The 14,784-nt window shown below is 34.4% G+C and overlaps 1 protein-coding gene across 3 annotated transcripts in view; it reads right to left on the reverse strand.

The window, feature by feature from the left end:
• Positions 1-14,784, reverse strand: part of SS18 (SS18 subunit of BAF chromatin remodeling complex) — an 83,255-nt gene that overhangs the window by 67,643 nt on the left and 828 nt on the right. For all 3 annotated transcript variants that reach the window (XM_059894390.1, XM_059894391.1, XM_059894389.1), the window contains exons 2-3: positions 12,477-12,553; positions 4,123-4,207 (exon numbers count right to left, since the gene is read on the reverse strand). In XM_059894390.1, the coding sequence (XP_059750373.1) occupies positions 4,123-4,207; positions 12,477-12,553 (162 nt within the window). The remainder of the gene's footprint in view (positions 1-4,122; positions 4,208-12,476; positions 12,554-14,784) is intronic.

The following is a 14,784-nucleotide window of genomic DNA, read 5'->3' on the forward strand; positions in this document are numbered from 1 at the left end:
ATAAGAAAAATGTACTGATATAATTTCAGATTCCATACTGCAACTAACCTTTAAAAAACACTTGCTGAGATCTGCTATACCCTCACAGATTATCCACAACCTAAAAAGGCTAAAAATATTCTTCCCTTTTCAAATTTCACATCTGTGTGGGACTGGATTTTCTTCTACTTCAACCAAAACATATGCTAGATTGAATTCAGAAGTAGATATGAGAATACAGATGTTTTCTATTAAGCCAGACATTTAAAAGAAATTTGCAAAATTATTAAACAGTGTCATTTACCTCACTAAATTTGTTTTCAAAGATACAGTTATTTTTCCTTTAAAGAATGTTATTTATATTAACATGCAATGGGTTTATTGTTGCTCATTTTAAATGAATATTAGCATAATAAGTAAAATATAATCAATGATATCAGTGTATAAAACTGACATGAAACTCCTCACAGTGCTCAGTAATGTTTACGTATAATATAATGGGGTTCTGAGAACAAAAAGTTTGAGAAATGCTGCAACAGAGAAAGATCAAAGTCAAAAACTGATGCTTTAAAAAGACTAAAAGAAGAAAATACAATAAATACTTGGCAACAGTGATCAAAAAAAATTTTTAACAAGGAGACACAAATGAACCACGTTAAGAATAAAATAAACTATCACTACAGATCCCACAGACATTAGAAAAAAGATTATTTCACAAACTTTATGTCAATAAATTTGAAAATTTGGATAAAATGCTAAAAAGCACAATTTACCAAAATAGCTATCTCATAAAATATAGAAATGTATAAACTATCCTATAACCATAAAGAAATTGAGTCAGTAAATAAAAGCCTCACAAAGAAAACTTCAGATCCAGATGGCTTTTCTAAAGAATTAGACCAGTCATTTAGGAAATGGCTATACTCTGCAAATTCTTCCAGATAAGAAAAAGTGGGAAAATTCTGCAGGTCATTTTATGAAGCCAGCATAACCTCAAAATAAAAAACAGACAAAGGCATTATAAGAAAAGAAAATTAAAAGTCAATGACACTCATGAACAGCCATAAAAATCTTGATCAAAAATTTAACTGAATACAGCAATTTTTTTAAAAAGACCATGACCAAGTGGGTCATGAAAAAGTAGGTTAATTACAAAAATCCAAGACTGATTGAGCATTGAGAAGTAAATCAATGTAATTCACCACATTAACAGATTAAAGAAAAAACTATGATCACCTCATTAGATGTAATAAAAGTATTTAACAAAATTTAACATCCATTCAATATATAAACTATTAGCACAACAGAAACGAAAGCGAACTTCCTCAATCTGATAAAAGCTATCTACAAAAAAAACTACAGCAAGCATCATCCGTAATGGTCAAACAGTGAAAGCTTTCCCTTTGTGATCAGGAACAAGATTAAGATGTCCTCTATCACCACTTCTATTCAGGAATGTACTGGAGGTCCTAGCCAGAGAAGTAAGGCAAGAGAAAGAAATAAAAGGTGTAAGGATTGGCAAGAAAAAACAAAACTCATTATTCACAAATATGTTGGTGAATATAGAAAACTGGAAGTATCTACAGAAAAATTGTTAGAAATAAGAGTTGAACAAGGCTGTGAGATTCAAAATCAATTGCGTTTCTATGTAAACTGCAATCACAGTTACAAAATAAAACTTAAAAAACAACGATTCCATTTCAAATTGCCTCAAAAAATACGAGGTACTTAGCAATAAATCCAATGAGAGATGTGTAAATCTCTCTGCAGGAGAGAGATGTGTAAATTTCCTCTGCAGGAAAATCACAAAACTTTATTGACAGATAGTAAAGGACTAAATAAATCAAAATACATGCAATGATTATGATTTGAAAGACTCAGTATTGTAGAGACATCAATTCTCCCCAAATTGATTTATAGTCAAGTTCACCTCAATGAAAATCACAAGCGGATTATGTTGGACATGCTGATGTTTAAGTGTATATGGAAATGCAAAGGACCAGTACCCAAGATATTCTTGAAAAAAATAAGGAATATAAGGAATAAGTAAAGAACTTCTCTAATATACATCAAGACTTATTGGACTATGACAACTGTGACAAGATAGTGGAATTTATAAAAACTGGCCAATGGAACAGAATAGAGAGATTAGACACAGACCCGCACATATATGGACACTTGATATATAATAGAGGTGGCATGACAAAATAGAGAAAAGATATTTTGTTTTATTTTTCCAACAGATAATGCTGGGAGAGAATTATCTACCTGGAAACAAATGAAATCAAATCTGTTCCTCATACTAGCTGGTAATGAAGTCCATGGCAAAAATCACATTAACATTCTTTCAGATTCAAAACTAAATTTATTCATTGTATATCCCTAGTGAGGTATATCTAAGGACAAGCATGTTATTGTTAGCGGCAATCTTGGTATTGTTATATTGAAATTATGTTACATATACAGTAGTATAAAGCAAACAACTGACTATAATAATGTCATTGAGGTATCAAGATTTTTGGAGTAAGACAGAAGAGATACTAATACATAAAATCAAATCTGGGTAAAAAAACTTATCCTGAAGTGGCAATATCACTAATTTAATATTTTCTTTCTTTTTAAAAAGCATGTTTCCTACCTCTGTCCGCTGAAAATGCCAAGAAAAAATGGAAACTCAGTAATAACGAATGCCCCAAACATCCAAATTGTGGTTTCTAAACACCAATTCCCATAGGAAAAAGGCTGGTTGGAAAAATAGTTGGGGCAGAAAATATAATTAGTCTGATCTCTCTCACAAATTCTGAAGCAAAGAAGCTATACAATACCGAAATCATGTCAGAAGGACACAGGAGCCAAATGAAGGGGTTCCCACTGACCAAAGGTGAGAAAACTTGAGTATCACGAAGAATGACTCAATGGATTTAAACACATTAAAAATATAAAAATGTATAAGTTCAGATAATAAAAACAAAGACAAAATCCTTGGTCATCTTTCACAGGTTACTAGAGACCAACTTGTTATTCTGAAAATTGATAAAGGAATAGAATCAAGCCTTTATCATGACTTTCCTATAGGAACTCTCTATTTCAGGATAACCAAATATTTGATGAAAGGAAATTTTCCTTTTTAAAAGAAGTACAATCCAGGAGGAACTGTAAAATTAGAAACTCATTGTTCTTAGATCCCAAAATGAAACAACGAACCTGGTCAACAAGCACCAATAACTGCTAAAACCACTAACTGAAAGGTAGATGGGGAACTTTATAATGGACTGATCAGACCGATACCAACTGTGTGCACTGATCAATCAATCAATCACTAAAAACGGGACAACAAAATGTGTCCCTGCTAATAAAATACAACAGGCACCACACACGGTGCCACCAACGAAATAACATAAAACTATACCTAATTCTAATGGAGCCTCTCAATCTATAAATTATCAGTTTAGAGGAAATAGAGATGAGATGGAGGAACACGTTAAAGAACCAACAGGATACAATCAGCCAAATCCAAAATGTGAGAAATTCTGCAAAATATATGACCCAGTTTCTTCAACAAATAAATGGAGAATAAAAAAGATAAAGTGATACAGATTAAAAAAAACTTAAGACACAGATCAACCAATGCAACAGGTGGACCTTGTTTGGATTCTGCGGCAAACAATCATTAAAACATGCGAGTTTTTTTAGATAATTGGTGAAAATTGAAAACATCCTGGGTATCATAAGACATTAAGAGATTCTGGTTAATTTTGTGGCGTGGGATAATAGTCCTTATCTGCCAGAGATGCATATTAAATTATATATATGATGGCTGGGGATCTGCTTTAAAATATTACAGATTTGTTCCTAAATAATCTGTGCAATTACACATTTAAATAAATAAATAAATAGGTGGGCTAGTGAATAGATGGATGGATATAACTTCCTCAGTCAGGGAATCAATTCCAGGTGAATTAATTCAAATTAAATATGAAGGCAAAATAATAAAGCTTGTAGATCATATAGGAGAATATCTTCATGTTCTCAAAAGAGGGCAGGATTTGCTAAACAAAACTCAGAATCACCAAACAAAAATGTGTTATTCTGTAAAGAACTCTATAAAAATTATCTACTTCACACTATTTTAAAGGTACTTACTGCTGGTAAAAGAGACTGCATGTTTTGATTAGAATCTGCTATTGTAGCAAGGTAGACCAAGTTTGTATGCAGCATCTGTTGATACCTATTAAAACAAAACAAATATCAATATTAAAAATAATTTTCTTCTTATCTGCTTACATATTATACAAACAGCATTTTATTTCTCAAGTTTAATGAGCGATTTCTGTTACCTGAACATCAACAGCACTGCAATTTTTCCTAGTTCCTCTGCAAAATAATTCCAAATAAGTATATTCAAAAACAATAATAAACACGGAGCTCTTACTATGTGCTAGATATTGCTATAGTTGTTCTACATACTTAAACATCTGATTTAATCCTCAAACCAACACTATGAGGTGAAGATTCTTATTTTCTCCATTTCACAGATGAAGAAATTGAGGTTTAGAAAGGTTAATAACTTGTACAAGATTGTACAGCGTAGTAAATGGAATAACTGAGACAGGTACTGGCTCCACACATATAACATACGCAAAGAGACCTAGAATGAAGTAATCAACAAAACTGATACGCTTATTCCCTTCCCTCTGCCATTTTCGTGTTGCCGAAAACCTCAAAGCCAAGCACAGTCAACACGCTCTGCTAAAATGTCAGACAGGAGGTGGAAACCACACATTTTTTCCCTTCTCATTCCTGCAGCAGTGACCAACAATTTATACCTGCTGTGGTTATGCTGCCCATCTATCAGGACATATAGAGAGGACAATAAAGAGGCATCTCCAATTACAAAAAAAAAAAAAAAAGTTACAGGCTAAAGCACCGGGATGGAGGAAATAATAGGACACCAACACCAACACCACTGCAAATTAACTTTAAAAAATAAAGCAAATTCTCATTATCGGAGTCAAGTGGTTAAACATGTTTACTGTGATCTTACTTACCTATTAGCTTTGCTAAGCCTCTCTTCATAATTTAAAAAATTAACTCAGATGAAACCAGACTGAAATTAGTAGTGATCCAATTACTAGTGCTGGTAAACCCACAAAATAATACAAACGTAAAACGTGCATCAAATTAAGCTTTTAGAATTTCATTTACTAATAAATACTGTACCAATTAAAATAATGAAAATAAGTCAAAAGAACTTTATTCAGCTAAATAAAGTCTTCTAATACAGATCCCAAATGAAGTAATTTTCTAAAACAGACACCATTAAGAGGAATCCTAGTAAATTCTTTGCTGCATTATTTTTTTCCTGCTGGAAAAACTGGTTTCACTACTGTTTTCTTATTAGGGGGGAAAAAACTTATTTCTCACTGAACTTAAAGTTTCTTCACTAACAAGATCATACTTTTATAGTTTGCTTGTTTGTTTTTTTATAAATTTATTGAGATATAACTAATATATACAAAGAACTTCACGTATTTAATGTGTACAATTTGATGAGTTTGGACGTACACGAACACCAGTGAAAACATCACCACCATGGAGGTAACAGATATATCCAACACTTCCCAAGGTTTCCTTGTTTCTCTTTGTTCTTGTTTTTTTGTTGTTATTTAAAAACAAGTCTAAGTTCTTAATGCTCCTCCTCACATATACACTATGTTGCTCAATCAGACATGATATATTGTTATAGGGATCCTTAAACATACAAGGACCAAAAATCATTATTTTGCACTGAATTATTCATAATGGTTAATTATGTCATTGAAATTCTTCAAACAGCACTAACAGGCACCAGTAGCTGGAACTACTTCATTATTCCATAGACATCTTGAATGGAATTTAAGATACAGGATTCTACAATCTTGCCATTTTTTAAAAACCAACCAGCCATTTTTAATTAGAACATGTAACTCATTTCAAAGGCTGCTCTTTCAAGTTTTTCTTTTCTTCTGAATATTAGTATGGCTCTATCACATGTACTCAGATATGAGATTTGCTGACTGCCCTATCAAAAATAAAAATACCAACTTTACTCAGAGACTATGGCCTACTCATGATCCTTTAAGAAAAATTCTAGTCATGCTTATTGGTCCTCAGTAAGCCAGTGTTAAAATACTGTTTAATCTGCCACACGCTTGAGGCCTCATTTATAAAATAATGGCAGGGACTTCCCTGGTGGCACAGTGGTTAAGAATCCGACTCCCAATGCAGGGAACACAAGTTCGAGCCCTGGCCCAGGAAGATCCTACATGCCATGGAGCAACTAAGCCCCTGCGCCACAACTACTGAGCCTGCACTCTAGAGCCCGCGAGCCACAACTACTGAGTCCGCGTGCTGCAACTACTGAAGCCTGCGCGCCTAGAGCCCGTGCTCCACAAGAGAAGCCACCGCAATGAGAAGCACGTGCACTGCAACAAAGAGCAGCCGCCACTCACCGCAAGTAGAGAAAGCCCACGCACAGCAATGAAGACCCAACGCAGACAGAAATAAATAAATTTATTTTAAAAAATAACAAAATAAAATAAAATAATGGCAGTGAGGGTAGATCTCTAAAGTCCTTGTGGTTCTAAATATCTATAAATACAGCAACTTTTATGAAATACTTTAAAGACATTTCCCCAACTATCAAATCTTAATTTTTAATCTTGAAATAATCTCAAACTTACAGTTTCAAGAATAGTATGAAGAACTCCCAAATATTCTTCTCCCACGCTCCCCAATTGTCAGCATCTTACATCTGTCTTATACTGTCTCTAAACACCTGCACCAACATACATGTGCATGCAACGACACACTTTTTTCCAAAACCATCGAGAGTCAGTTACCAGCATAATACCCCATTACTCCTAACACTTCAGTGTCAGTTTCCCAAAAACAAGGACATTCCCCTATATAACTAAAATACAACCATCATGACAAGGAAATGAATACTGATACAATATTACCATTGAATCCACAGAACCCAGTCAAATTTCTACAGTTGTCCCAATAGCCCCAAATCTTTTTACCTAATGTAAGGGGGTAAGTAAAAATGATCATTTTTAATGGGTCTTCTATAACTTCAGTAGGTTTTCTTTTTGTAAAAACTGCATTCTTTTTACAGCACTCATCAAATAAGCTTATTCTAAGATTCTTCTACAAATATTAAAGAAACATTTTCCTGAGAAACTTTTTAAAAATTCTATAAATACTATTAATTTGTCACTGAAGCAGTTTTTAATGTATATGCTTATTATTTCTAAAATAGTATACATTAATAAAAGAAAACAGAGTATGTAAGCAAAGGGAAGATATAAAATATATTCAACATTTTATATTTGATGATGGTAACTTCCTCATAAATACTGGCAGATACTTCCAGATACCCTTAATTATTAACCTATTAAATAAGAGACAGTTCACTTCCCAAAGATTCCACTAAGAGCCACTACATGAGTTACCTCGAATAAAGTAAAATAACCACCATTAAATTTATTGATATAATTACAAAATGAATCCAAAATAGTCAGATTTCATTTTGAAAAAGAAACTTTTACCTAGAAGCTATGAACAGTGTATTTTTAGGTCAAAAGAAATACAATTTATAGAATAAAAGTTATCTTCCTAACTAGAGATTTAAAACTAAATTCATTTACACTATGATGAACAAAAATTTTTCACTTGACAACTGTTTATAATACACTCTGAAATAGGTGCACTCACCCTGAAATACAAAAAATAAGGGCTGATTTAAGCAAATACATGGGATGATTTAGAAAATGCTCAAACCAAACACCACAAGAGAGCAATAATATATTCTTACATATAAGTTGTCAGAATTTAAAGGGAAGAGGATCTGGGCATATGAGCTCTACAAGTGATTCACTGACTTATATGAGTGAGTGAGTGAGTGAGTGTGTGTGTGTGTGTGTGTAGGTAAGGGTAGAGTAATATATCCAAAGATGTTACCAGTGAAAAATCTTTGGGTGGTGAGAATATGGTGTTCGTTCTCTAAATTTTAAATATCTGTGTTTTCTAATTTTCTACAATGCCTATACTGCTTTCATAAAAATAAAGTTATTTTCGATTTTAAAAAACACTGCTTCAGGCAGTTATCACATCTTAAGGAACTGTTTAATTAAAATTGAACTATCAATTCCCAGATGGCTGTCACTGATGTTTCTCTTTATTTTCCTTTCACTTCTCCTATGAGAAACAAGAACATTTATTAATGTTGAGAGGAGAAATTTTTTTTCTTCACTCACAAACCAATTCTGACAACTTGAGAAAGAAAGAGTATATAAAGAACTCTAAGAATGAAATTAAATACAACAGAAAGGACAGAATTTAAGATTCTACCTAAATCAATATAAGCCCCATTTATACCAAATACATATATGTGAGCAAATGAGGTCTATGCCAATAGGCAGAGAAGGGGAAAATGATCACATACACAAAAAAGCTAAGACTATAAAGAATAAGACAGTATAAACTTTTGCCGACAAGTTGGAAGAGTGGGTTCTACACCTGAACACGTCTTATCCCTGTCACGTACTGCTAGGGCCTACAGGAAATTGAACCAGTCCTATGCCCGTGGCTTTACCTGGCATTTTAAAACACCAGAGGTGTGGTGATCATTTTGTAACATATAGAAATGTCAAATCACTATGTTGTGCACCAGGAACTAGCATAGTGATGTAGGTCAGTTATACTTCAAAAACAAACAGACAGGGGCTTCCCTCGTGGCGCAGTGGTTGAGAATCTGCCTGCCAATGCAGGGGACACGGGTTCGAGCCCTGGTCAGGAAACTAAGATCCCACATGCTGCACAGCACAGCCCCCAAAAAAAGAATAACAAAAACAGACAGACAAACTCAAAGAGAGATCAGATTTGTAGTTACCAGAGGTGGGGGGGTGGGGGAGAGGAGGAGCTGGATGAAGGTAGTAAAAAGAAGAAAAAAAAAAGCCGTAAGTGAAAATAATTATTCTAATCAGTGCCTCTCAGTTGTTATCAATCCATGGCTGACTTGAGGTAGTGATCTTCTAACCACTGATGATTATCCACAGTTGTAATTTCTTAAAAGAAATTTTCACATATAAACAGACAAGATTCATCAAAGAAAATATACATAAAAGAAGTGGCAATGGTCACATAAAATGCAAAATGCACAAGTGATTAGAAATTAAGATATCCTAGCATCCAGATCTTAATTTCTAAATATTATTCTCAAAAAAAAGAACTAGGGCTTGGAGAAATGATTCCAGACTGGGGCAGAAAAAAGTACAAGAGGAGCCTGGAACATTTTGTCATACAAGAAATTTTTTAAATGCTCAAAAAATAATAGAGACAAGTCAAGAAGCCAGCATGAGGGGCTCCCAGTGGCCAACATCTGGGACAATTTGAAAAAGAAAATAAATAAATAATAGACTAACAAATTAAAACCCAGAGAATACAGTAAGAATCCATAAGTTCATTCAGATATAAATCAATGAATGAATGAATGGGACAGGGGCTGGGAAATTTGTTCCTTACAGTAGGATTCCAAATAACTGTAGAGGAAAGATGGGTTCAGTCACCTTTTGGCAACTGCCACAGTAATAACTGTTTTAGTCAAGAATCACTGGTGGATGTTAAAACAAATGTGTGGAAATAGGCTAAGAAACAGGGTTATGTGTGTCTCAAGGTATCTCCCCAACACATACACAGAAATAACAAAGGAAGAAATAGTAACTTTACAGTAGAGATCCTGGCAGGCACCACCTTAATAAAGTAGCCAAGGTTACCATGAATATTGGGACAAACTGCTATCACACGGCTACTGAGGATGCACTGAGAAGGACACAACATCATGTCTGTGGTACTCCTGCCAAAAGTGTATAACATGAGTCTAATCAAGGAGAAACACCAGTCAACCCAAAATGAGGGACATATCACACAACAACTGGTCTGTACTCTTCAACAATGTCAACATCATGAAAGATAACAGAAAAACTGAAGAACAGTTCCAGATTAAAGCATTCTGAAGACACAGACTTAAATATAACATCTGATCCTGCACTGGATCATGGAACTGAAAAAATACACTAACGGGACAATTGGCAAAATTTTTGAAAGGTCTGAAAATTTGATAACAGTATTTAATCACTGGAGCACCAGGAAAGTCCCTGAATTCTTGATTTCAACAATTAGACTCTAAGAATTTGTGCTTGTTTTTATGAAATACAGATGGATGTTATAAAGGTAAGAGAGAATCATGCCTGCAACTTTTTTCTCAAATATTTCAGAAAAACGACATGGGGAAGAAGTGAATGACATAGTGGACTAATATGTTAACATTTGAGGCATTTCAGTGAAGGGTATACAGTAATTTCTTCTACTATCTTTGAAACTTTTTTATAAGAGTGAAATTATTTAAAAATAAAAAGTTTTAGAAAGAGATACCACTTTTCACCAACCAGATGTGTAAAAAAATTTTAAAAGATGGCCAGTATCCGTTGCTGGCAGATGTGGTTGAAAACCAGGACTCTGAAACCTAGTGGGAGGAAAGCAAACCAATACACTCTCCTTGCAGGGTAATTTGGAGATTTAGAACCGTCTTTGACCCAGCCATTCCATTTAGAAAACCCTAATCTATGAAAACTAAAATATCTGTCTAAATGTGTTTATATAAATGTGAGCACATATTTGTAAATGCACAGAAAAATGTTTTGAAAGATAGGTACTAAACCATTGTAAGTAATTACCTCTGTGGAGAGAAGAGAGATATAAGAGTGAGAAGTAAAAAAGCGACTACAAACTTTTATGGTTTATAATTTTCTTAATTCAAAAACAATTTTAAACAAAGGGGAAAGAGACAAAGTCATGGAGAGGGACTCAAAACTAGGTAACGAGTTAATCGGATGATAGCAGGCGACCAGCACAGCATGACAGCCACGCAGAGAAAGAGCCAGGGTTGCTGAAAAAATCTTCCTGAGAGCAGACCAATGAGATGTCTAGGAAAGATAGATGTGTCCCAAAACAATGGTGAGAGTAAAATATTCAGAGCTGAGTTGTCCAATACGGTAGCCACTAGACACACTGAACTTGTGGCTGGTACAAAATGACGTGTTAGTAGGGTAAGATGCACAATGGATTTCGAAGACTTATTATGAAACAAAAGAACGAAAATAACTCATTAGTATTTTTATACTGATTACATATTGAAGAGATATTATTTTAGAAACAGTGAGTTAAATAAAATATATTATAAAAATTAATTTCATATGTTTCTTTTTACTGGTTTAATGTGCCTACTAGCAAATGTAGAATTACTTATGTGGCTCCCAATATATTCCTACTGATAGTGTTGTTCTAGAGACTTTTGATAAAATATTCAATTTGTTCCACTATACCAGATTCTATTAGGGGATACTGTTTACTTCAGACACATCATCACTTCAAAGTAAGAAGTTCGGTTCTTATGAGTGATAATCAGTTCTCTACTAGACATAAACTTTGCATTCTCAATCACATACAGGTGACCTTTGAACACAGTGGTAGGAGGGACTGCGCCCGGCGCAGTTGAAAATCTGAGTATAACTCTACAGTCTGCCCCCAGTATCCATGGTTCCACATCCACATATTCAACCAACCGCAGATCATGTAGCACTGCAGTACATCTTTACTGGAAAAAATCCATATGGAAGTACACCTGTGTAGTTTAAACCCATGTTGTTCAAGAGTCAACTGTACATGGATGTAACTAAATACCTTATAAATGTGAAGATCTAACTTTTCCACAAATCAGACTATGCAAATTTGGAGTCCTTATTTTATAATGCAGGATAAGAAGTATTAGAAAAACACTGATATCCACTCCATCCCAAAGAACAAATTTTTTTTATAAAAAATCAAGAAAAGTCACACAAAAAATTGTACACGCATGTTCACAGCAGCATTATTCATCATAGTCAAGAATTGGAACCAACCCAAACAACATCACTGATGAATAAATAAAATGTGGTATACCCATGGAAGATTATTCAGCAATAAAAAGGAAGGAAATACTGATACAAGCTTCAACATGGATGAATCCTGAAAACACTATGCTAAGGGAAAGAAGTCGGTCAAAAAAAACCCATGTATTGAATGAATCCATTAATATGAAGTGTCCACAATAAGCAAATCTACACAAACAGAAAACAAATTAGTGGTTAACAGGGGGTGTGGGATTGGGAGGTGAGAATGGGGAGTGACTGCTAATGGGATACGGTTTCTTTTGGGAATGATGAAAATGTTCTAAAATTGATTAAAGTAATAGTACAACTCTATGAATATACTAAAAACCACTGAATTGTACACTTTAAAACAGGTGAATTATATGGTATGTGAATTATATCTCAATAAAGCTGTTCTTAAAAAGAAAAGTAAAAAACTAACTAACACAGAAAAAGAAATACAAAAAAAATTCATATCAATCTTACTGAGAACACTCTGAGGTCTTTCCTTTATTCTGATAGTCCATTATACACTGAATAAGATGGTTATTTTCATCCAACATCTGAAATGAAATGAGAAAAAGTTTATTGTAAATCTAGTGCAACAAGTAAAATTAATAAAAAATTCAGATTTCTAGAAACATTTATCTCTACAGGAACTGAATCCACACAGGTCTTTTTTTATACATACTATATAGCTCAGCACAAAGGATCTTATTTTATACCTTTGGAATGTTAATCATGTTTAATCAACATTTTTTAATTTTTTTTTTTTTTGGCAGTGCCGCCCGGCTTGCAGGATCTTATTCCCTGACCAGGGATCGAACCCGCGCCCCCTGCAGTGGAAGCGTGGAGTCTTAACCATTGGACCACCAGGGAATTCCCTAATATTTCTATTTCAATTATTCTCCCTCTGAATTATTACCTGAAGCTCAGCACAGAAAATTTGGAGTTTCTTTTCTGTTCAAACATTTAATTACCTCTACTATCTGAAATAGAAGTTTTAGCCTACTAAGACTAAAAGTTAAGAGGGAATTTCCTGATGGTCCAGTGGTTAGGACTCTGAGCTTCCACTGCAGAGAGCATGGGTTCAATCCCTGGCAGGGGAACTAAGAGCTCCCAAGCCGCGGAGTACAGCCAAAAAAAAAAAACAAACAAAAAAGACTAAAAGTTAAGAGTCCAAGTTGGCTTTGCATCACTGTAATGCTTTGTCTTAGTGAAAAAAAAATCTGTCCTTATCCAGAATAAGCTCATGAAAACTTCAGCTCAGGAGGCTTAAGGGGATAGCTGGCTAGTTTCCAAGTTTTATACAGCATGGTTTTATGATTCTCCAAATATGCAATAATCAATGACAGTAATTTCTAGGTAAATACTGTAATATTTATCGCAGACTCTATGAGCCCACCTTATAATTTAACTGTCCCAAAAGTTTAAAAATAAGAAGCATATCAATTTATCATACTATCATCTTATAACAATTCAAAGCAAAACTGGCTTTAAGGGTTAAATAATTCATCTAAGAAAAGTGGCACTGAGGAAAAAGCACTGATGTAGCAACTAAAGGGCCAGTTAGTTTTAGTGCCAGCTTTGCTATCCTGTGCAAACCACTTAAGATTTCAGGGTCTCAGATTTATCAAGTGACAGGAGTAGATGTTCCTCCTAAAACTGCCCCACCCTTCCAGGATTCAATGAAAGCATGAAGTATAATACCATAACCACTCTTTCTCACTAATTTAATGTAATTCTTTTAGTTAAACACGAAAACTCATTGAACAGTATGACTTTTTTTCTGCATATGAATCATATGCAGAAAAAAATATTGTGCATATGATTCATATCGCTGGAAAAAAATATTAACATGCTCTTCTAAAAAATGTAGTTTTCTTCTTAATCATCAGATGCCAAAAAATTTGTCTTTAAAATGTGTTAATACAATCTCCAATCTAACGATTTCACAACCTATCTTCTCGGATTCTTCAACCTAATAAACTTCACCATTAGAATATTTGTCTCATACCTAACATCAGTCCCTCACACTATAGAATGAGGCACTTAATTTGGAATCCTTTTTCTCTCCTCAGATGAGGATGAAATCTTTAACTGATCAGCATCTCCTGAATTAATCACGCATGATAAATATCTTAAGATGTATGTAAGAAAAACTCTTTACAGAAAAAAAAAAAGAAAAACTCAACTTTTCTACAGTCCAAAAATAAAAAGCGAAGCCTTCCAGAAACACGTTTTGCCTGTGTGTACTTGGAGCCGTTTGCCAGGCCGCAGACTTAGCCCAGTACGCTACACGAAAAGCACTGCATTTTCAGGCACTGCCAAGCCGGTTTGTTCATAAAAATAAAGCAACAGTTGGGCAAATGTCAAATGCCACACTACAAAGAACCTGAGAGTCAACAGAAGCCAATTAACATAATCTACCGGGCGTACAATGGTATCCTGAGTGGTACTAAAAGCTGACTTCTCTTCAATTTTCACCTTTGTTCCGGTGCATAAGACAAAACCGAAATATTTAAGGTAAACTGCAAAAGTCTGCAAGTAACTTTTCAAAGTCTGGTTAACTAAAACTCAGAACGCTGCCTTGTTCATAGGCAACAAGGGGTACAGAATAAAGAACCTTTGTGTCCCCAACTGGCAAGTAACAGCAACGACAGCACAGCTCCCTGTGTATTTATCACTACTTCTGCAATTGGTCACGAGGATCAGACCGTCTCCACTACTCGACTGTAAGCTCCGTGAAGGCAGAGACCATGCTCACCACTGCAGCCTCGGCGCCTGCAATAGG

The sequence above is a fragment of the Balaenoptera ricei genome, chromosome 14 (assembly GCF_028023285.1).
Source record: "Balaenoptera ricei isolate mBalRic1 chromosome 14, mBalRic1.hap2, whole genome shotgun sequence".
NCBI classification, from domain to species: domain Eukaryota; kingdom Metazoa; phylum Chordata; class Mammalia; order Artiodactyla; family Balaenopteridae; genus Balaenoptera; species Balaenoptera ricei.